General features: G+C 45.8%; 1 protein-coding gene across 1 annotated transcript in view; it reads left to right on the forward strand.

The window, feature by feature from the left end:
• The window catches only part of gprin3a (GPRIN family member 3a), a 7,209-nt gene extending 2,054 nt beyond the window's left edge, over nucleotides 1-5,155 (forward strand). Inside the window, exons 2-3 of the mRNA XM_048236011.1 lie at nucleotides 874-1,154; nucleotides 2,964-5,155. Coding sequence (XP_048091968.1) covers nucleotides 3,071-4,885 — 1,815 coding nt within the window. The 5' untranslated portion in view covers nucleotides 874-1,154; nucleotides 2,964-3,070 and the 3' untranslated portion in view covers nucleotides 4,886-5,155. The remainder of the gene's footprint in view (nucleotides 1-873; nucleotides 1,155-2,963) is intronic.
• The last annotated feature ends 2,749 nt before the right edge of the window (nucleotides 5,156-7,904 follow it).

Here is a 7,904-nt window from a genome sequence, read left to right on the forward strand (position 1 = left end):
AGCACATGGGAAGAGACCGCGGGCACGATGCCAGTCTGTCGCTGGCACACTGCTACCACAGAGAGTGTCCCCCTCGAGCAACCCAATCATGACTCACACACCACGTCCACCCACACAATGGCCCTCCTATCCTAGCGCATTAGAGGCAAACAAGCCAAACCATAATACAGTAATGTTCCTCTAGCTGCTCTTCACTGCCCTGTGTGAGCACAAAGATTATCTCTCATCTCTAATGTGGAATAGGCAACCATTTGCACAAGACATAATCCCCAAAAACAATATCAGTAGACATAGCCATACAGTGTGCGCGCACACACACACACAAAGTCTTCCACAAGCATTAACACACAAACACGCACACACACACACACACACACACACACGCACGCACGACACACACACACACACACACACACACACACACACACACACACACACACACACACACATACACACACACAGCCATGTATAAGTAGGCCTGTACCTAGGTACCTAACTACCTTTCCATCACACACACACACACACACACACACACACACACACACACACACACACACACACTTGCAAGTTCATTCTTATGTGTTCTGTGTAAAAGCTCACTTAGGGAATTCCCTGCTGGCTTACAGCAGGCAAATGCATGTTAGCCGCAGAGCTAACACACACATGATAATAGGTGTGCGTGCATCACCATGAGCACATGCACATCTGTGACTCTGTATGTGTAAGCGCGCACATGTGAGTGTATGTGCACGTGGATATGTGTATATGCATATGTGTGTGTATGTGTGGATATGTGTGTATGGGTAAGTGTGTGTGTGTGTGTGTGTGTGTGTGTGTGTGTGTGTGTGTGTGTGTGTGTGTGAACTGACCCAGTTTCCCGCAGGCGGAGCATGTTTGTTCATCGGGCCGTGAGAGTATCGTGAGGAGACAGAGTGGAGAGTGGAGTGAGAGAGACGCACGCGCCACACACACACCGCGGAGACGCTGAGCAGACGGGACCGCCGAGCTCAAACTCACACTCGCTGTCGCTCAGAAACACCTGGGACAGAGCGGCCACAGCGCCAAGTCCACACTTTTACACTGGACCGCACACACACACCACCCAGCACAACCCAGGACTGTCCCCAAAACTGACTGACCAGAGCTCAGCACAGGTAAGGGAGATGCTGCAGCTTCATTCTTGAATGGCTAACTGATGTCTTAAACCTTTATTGTCAGGTTTGTACTTCTATGTGTATTTACCAAATGTGTGAGTGATGCTGGGGGTATGGTAAGGTAAGGTAATGGTAATGCCGTAGTTTCATTCATAAATGGCCAATTGATGTTTCTGAACCCTTACAAACTAGTCAGATCCAGCAGTAGATCCAGATATCAGTTTATCATTGTTGGTAGTTGTATAAATGTGTTTGTATTTACCAAGTGTGTGACTGCTTTGGCATGGTGTTGGCCGTGATGCAGGATATGTCATACCCAAGGAACAGTCGAGCACTTAGGAGAGTTCCACAGCTCAGTTCTGTAGCAGTGCACTAGTTGTTGGATACTGCACCAGTGAAGGAGCCGTATAACTAGCAATATATGACACAGGGCTTCCTCCGGATGTCAGATACTTCCGGATGTTTCCTGGATGTTGGCAGACTGGCACAGGTAGTTTGTCAGTGGCTCCATCAGTTAGGAACAGGTGGAGAGAGTAACTAGGAATCTCTCTCTTACTCTCTCTCTCCTCCACCTCTCTCTCTCTTTCTCTCCCTCCCCCCTCCCCTTTGATTGTGATTCACCAAGAGTCTAAGAGACCCTTGAGGGAGAAGGTCAGGGAGAGGGCTACACACTGATCTCTCTACACGTGAGGAGCAAACACATGCAGAGGTAGCGGCTGCGTCGTGGTCATCATGGTCCAGGACCAGGGCGGTTGTGAGGGTTTGGAGAGGTGGGACGACAGGCAGGGGTAGCGTCTATTACAGGATGGAGGGAATCCCTGTTCTGTGGGGGCTGGGTGAAGAAAAATGGGGAAAAGAATGGCATGCACTCTCATCCGCTGTAACAAAATATAGATTCCTGACATGGATTTGGGTGTAAATTATTCATGGGAAGCTGGAAGCCTGTGGCAACATAACTCCACACTTCAGTTAGTCATATAGCTTGTTAGCCTAGCTTGTTGACATGTGTTCTGATCTGTGCCCTTCCTTGATGCTGTGTTTTCACCCCTCCCTCACAACCATGGGCTTCATGTCCTGATGAAAGTATGCATGAGTGTTTTCAGAAGCTGTGAAGCAGCAGCAGATTATACATTATTTCAGGAGGAATAAAAAGACCTCTGTGCAGTTGTCATTTTCAGTCTCAGAAAGTCATCGCTGACTGGTGGATGGAAACAATCTGATGCCGGAATGTGTGTGATAATGCAGGCTAATTTGGGGTGCGATCAATGCTATGATTTCCCTGTTAATTTAGATCCCACTGTAAAAACAACCTGAGGCAACAGGACAGCCCCATCCACCAGAGGAGTAACACTAACTCACATGAGTAGGCCTAACACTAACTCACATGAGTGACACTAACTCACATGAGTAACACTAACTCACATGAGTAGGTCTAACACTAACTCACATGAGTAACACTAACTCACATGAGTAGGCCTAACACTAAGTCACATGAGTAACACTAACTCACATGAGTAACACTAACTCACACAATGAGTCAGAGTCTAAGTGTTTGTGCTCAGAGTCTGTATTCAACATTTTCACACTTAAAATGTATCTCCGAATTTTAGATTGAAGATGTCTGTTAGCCTGTGTTTGTCAAATCATATTTTCAGTTGTTTCAGCCAAGGATTTTGCCTCCTTGAGGTTGAAACTGAGCCTGTCTTTCAGTGAAAGCCATCTCAGAGGAACCAAACATTATAGGGTGCCTCATCACTATGAACATAAAGCCTCAGTTTTGTTATAGTCTCTGTTTTCATCTGTTCTCAGGCTGATCCGAAATGGGTCATCTAGATCTACAATGATGCCACAGATACCCCTCTGATGTGACAGGTCCTCCTGCATCCCTATCTGTCTTCAGCATCCCTTTCATCACCATGGATATCAAAGGCAGCAAGCCTGCCTCCTCTCCACAGCTCCCTGGCAGCCGTGGCAACAAAGCGGAGCCCAGCAAAGATGCCTCCTCAGCAGCACGCGAGCCCTCTGGTAGCAAGACGGCCGGCCGCGGTGATGCTAGCGCGGTCATGCTAACGGTGGGAAGCGGACAGAAGACGACCGGGTCCCTGGAGCACGTTGCCCAGATCCACAAGCCTGGGCAGGGGTCGGCAAAGTCTCACCTGACCACCCACGCTAGCGAGCCTAAACTGCACAAGTCCCCTAACAGCTCGAGGGCACCAGCCAGCAGCAGCATAGATTCGCCAAGAACTGCCAACTCCAGACATAACCTGGTGGTGACAACTTTTCGAGTGCCAGCGAAGGAGTCTCCAAAGACTCAACACAGCAGAGCGTCGACTACCTCTCAGATCCCGGTTAAAGACTCTCCTAAGACTAACAGCTCTGCAGCTAAAGACACCAAGAATCAAAACAAGCTAGCAGCTTCCCAAATACCAGTTAAAGTGTCACCAAAAATTACCAAATCGTCCTCCAAGACGTCGATGAAGGAGTCACCAAGTAACACCTCAAGCACACCTCTCTCCCTGTCGGATGACCTGTCTCCTGTCAGTGATGATGGGAATCTGGTTCATGCTCTAAGAGCAGATGTCACACCTGCCACAGCGTCCTCTGTAGTCCACCAAGAGGTAAAACATGAGACGAAACAAATCAGCCTTGTTAAACCGGATTCCCAAAACCCACCCAAAGAAGGCATCAAAAACGTGCCCTCTCCACGCACACTGCACAAAGACACAGTCACACAGGAACACGGTCCACAAGCACAGCTCAAAGACACACACAAACCACCTGCCCAAAAGGAAGTGATCTACACAGGGGACGCCCAACACAAACCCTCACCACACACCACCACAAAGACTCAACATGAACACACAGCTTCTCTGAGCAGCCAGGCAGCACACAGCACATCAGCTCCAGGGAGTCAACACAGCGGCACCCCGAAAACCAAACGTCAAACAACACCGCAGGTCACAGAGCGACAAACAGCAGTACAGAGAGAGAAGAGTGCAGAGAAGAAAGGGAAAGAGAGTGAAGGGAAAGGAGGAATGAGAAGCAAAGACGTGGGGAAGAGTGTAGCGACCATGACTGGCCTGGAAGGACTGGGAAAGGACGTCGGGGTGCAAGTCTCTGATGACCTCTGCAACGGTGCCGTGGTAACGGCATCGCAGCTTGACAACCATCTCACTGATGTCACCGGTGGGAACGTCAACAGTGAGGAAAATCCAGCGGTCATGCGTCCGCAGAAGCCAATAGTTCGCCAGCGTCCGTCCTCACAGTACGTCTGCCAGATTGAGATTGAGCTTTGCAGCCAATCACAAAGCAACTCAGCGGAGTGCCCTCCCCTGACTGTATCCGGGAAACCACCTGTCCCCTCTCTGTCTGGGAAACCCATCGACGGGCCTGATGTCTCCTCGGACCAATCGGAAGTAAAGGATAAGACGGGCGAGGGTCCGAGGCAGGAGAAGGCCGGGCCCGTGCACGAGGTGACGTGGGACGCCCAAGGGCTGACGTGGGAGGTGTATGGCGCCGCGCTGGACTGGCAGGCGCTGGGCTCGGCCGTGCAGAGACACCTGCAGACGCAGATCGAGCAACTGGAACTCCGCCTGAAAGCACTCCAGAGCTCCGCGCCTGAGAAGAAGAAGGAGAGTCCAGCACCCGCCGGACACAGGCCGCGCAGGAGGTGCCACTGCTGGTTCCACTGCTCTTCCTGCTGCTGCAGGCGCAAACATCATAGCGCTTGACCTTTGACCTCTCAGTTGCCTGTGCACTCATTGATTTTAATCCTGTGGTAATTCAATATTAACTTGGTTGCAATCCATGTGTGTAGTCCAGATATGTCAAATTTAGATGGGCTGGGAAGTAAATATAGTAACACAGATGTGCTTCCAAAACACTCAAACAAGCACAGGCACACACACGCGGACACAGACACACAGACACAGACACAGACACACACACACACACACACAAACAGAAAAATCATCAGAACATTCACTTACAAATACACAAATATACTCTTTATTTTTCTCTCTGTTACGCACGTGCTGACACACACACAGACACACACACACACACACACACTCACAGTCCGTTTGGTAAAGTAGGTCTGTGTGTTCACTTTGTACCTTTTTTAAGTGTAGTTTTTTTGAATGAGGTCACAGTATTCACTGCCACCCATCTCCCTGTTAAGTATAAATGGATTTATAGACGTGTATGTGTGTGTAGGTGTACGTGTGTGTGTTTGCCTGTGTGTGTATGCTTGTGTGTGAGTGAGTGGTTTTTAGTTGTGCAGTGCTCTCACTTCTATTTGGGTTGATGATTAATGTTTCATGTTTTGTTTCCAGTTGCATGAGAGAGAAAGAGAGAGAGAAAGAGAGAGAGAAATAGAGTGCAGATAAAACACTGGAACTATTATATTTGACACTGAATAAACCATTTCTGATGCATATGCGAGTCTGTCAGCAATTAACTGAAAGTTAAACATCTGAACGGTACACATCAAATTGTATGTGCATATTCATTAGCACTGTATTGGAAGCCAGTCTGTCTATAGAGATACGAGAGAGGGATGCGATAGACGCCCCCTATCTTCGTACTGGTCAGAGAGTGTTATAACACACACACACACACACACACACACACACACACTTTTTTGGTTGCATGTCACACTTCATTACATCTGATGTTGAACGTGTTCACAGAGAATCTCATTCATGTTTTATACAGGGCTGCTTTTAACAGTGAACTGTTCACTGATACTTGTGCATGCATGTAAGGGCATGCGTGAGCGTGAGACAGAGAGAGAGAGAGAGAGATTGTGAGCATGGGCCGATTAGCCTGTACTGTATGTCAGCATGTTTATGAAAGTGTACAGTAGGTGCATGTTTATGGGGGGATTGAGAGTGAAAAATAGACTCACTTCTTATGATATTGTGTGAAATGTCAGGACATCAGATAGCGGTAAGTACCATGGTAGTACAACTATTCTATAGAGAAACATGAGCAACCCGAAATGTCATCCATGTGTGTGACCTATGGGAGGTCTAGCTTGTGTGTGTGTGTGTGTGTGTGTGTGTGTGTGTGTGTGTGTGTGTGTGTGTGTGTGTGTGTGTGTGTGTGTGTGTGTGTGTGTGTGTGTGTGTGTGTGTGTGTGTGTGCCACTTTTAGAGGTCTTGCTCTACTTTTTGTTACTTAAATTATTGATGCCATATTTCAGTTTGTTCTTAGTAGTCCTGAGCTATAGTGTGTGTGTGTGTGTGTGTGTGAGGGAGACTTTCCTTGAAACTAGAGAAATATAAAAATGAAAGACGGGATATTTGTAAGAGTTATAATGATAATGTGGGTGTGAGTTTTTATTAATGGACCTCTGGACAGCTGAACAGAATGAAGTGAGATATTCACACCCACATTCAAATGGCATTGATGAAGGCTGTGAAGCAGAGCTGTCTTGTCAGGTCTGTTATGTAACGTGTGCCATACAATTGCTCTTGCTCTGTCTGCCCTCCCATGATGCAACTAAGTCATGTAGTGCCAGTCTGACATGATGAACTAATCATAATCCAGAAACAGACAAATGAAGATCTGTTATTGTTGGGCAAAAATAGTTGATCCAGAGGATCAAATTTAAAAAAAAAGAAAAAAAGAGGAAGAAGAAGCAGAAGAAGAAGAAGAAGAAGACTTAATAATAATAATAATAATAATAATAATAATAATAATAATTCATTTTATTTGTATAGCGCTTTTCAAAGACCCAAAGTCGCTTACAGAATGGGGAAACAAAGAAACAAAGAAGGACAACAGTACCACATACATACATACAAACAAACATACATGGCTATTCATTCACGTTTCCAATGCTGTGGCATGGTGTGTATCAAAACTGTGGTTGTTTCTGAGTCGGCTAACATGTGCTCATCCTTCCTTTGATTCTGATGAGATCCCTTGGCTTTCGTGTACTGTCTTGTGAAAGGAAAGAGCACTGAGGAAATTAGACATTCAGAGTCTGCCACCCTGTGGTGAGAAATAGTATTGCATTGTTTGACTGCATGCTGTGCAGGCCTGCTATTTAATGTTTCAAGGAAATACTTTTCAATTAAATTGTAATCTTGATATTATGATCATGATATAACTTGGCAAAACCTAGAGCTGGATTCTGACTGAGTTTAAAATTGCTAATGAGTAAAAGTATATAGCCTCTGGCTAGCTGGCTATTGGCTATTTAGGATTAGGCCCTCATCTCTGGAGGATGTGCCTTCTCTTCTCTGTGTGCCGATGTTATTGTTCAGAAACCAAATATCTAAAATGATTATTATTATACACAACACACTTTATTCACAGTTTTCACAATCATTTTACAATTAAATAAATTAAAATAATTAAACATTTTACTCTTGTTAACATTTTTACTTAAAATAGGGTGTGGATATAGGCTAGAACAGCCATGGCAGTTGAGGAGGCTGAGAGTAAGCATTCCATCCCAAGGGTCAGTTTGGTTTGTTGTCTTCCATTAATTAATAATGGTATTAAGGGATTACTGTGAGATGTTGTGGTAGTGTTTTAATTCAAAGAATGCAGTTGTAAAATACATAATTGTGATATATTATATATCAGTTATGTTATATTATGAGAGTAAGATGAGTTTATTTTATTACCGTAATATTGTCAATTCAGTTGTTGAATGAGTGAATTGTCACAATTTGTGTGTGTGTGTGTGTGTGTGTGTGTGTGAGAGTGAGAGAGACAGAGACAGAGAGAGAGAGA

This window comes from Alosa alosa, chromosome 24, assembly GCF_017589495.1.
Source record: "Alosa alosa isolate M-15738 ecotype Scorff River chromosome 24, AALO_Geno_1.1, whole genome shotgun sequence".
Lineage (NCBI taxonomy): Eukaryota > Metazoa > Chordata > Actinopteri > Clupeiformes > Clupeidae > Alosa > Alosa alosa.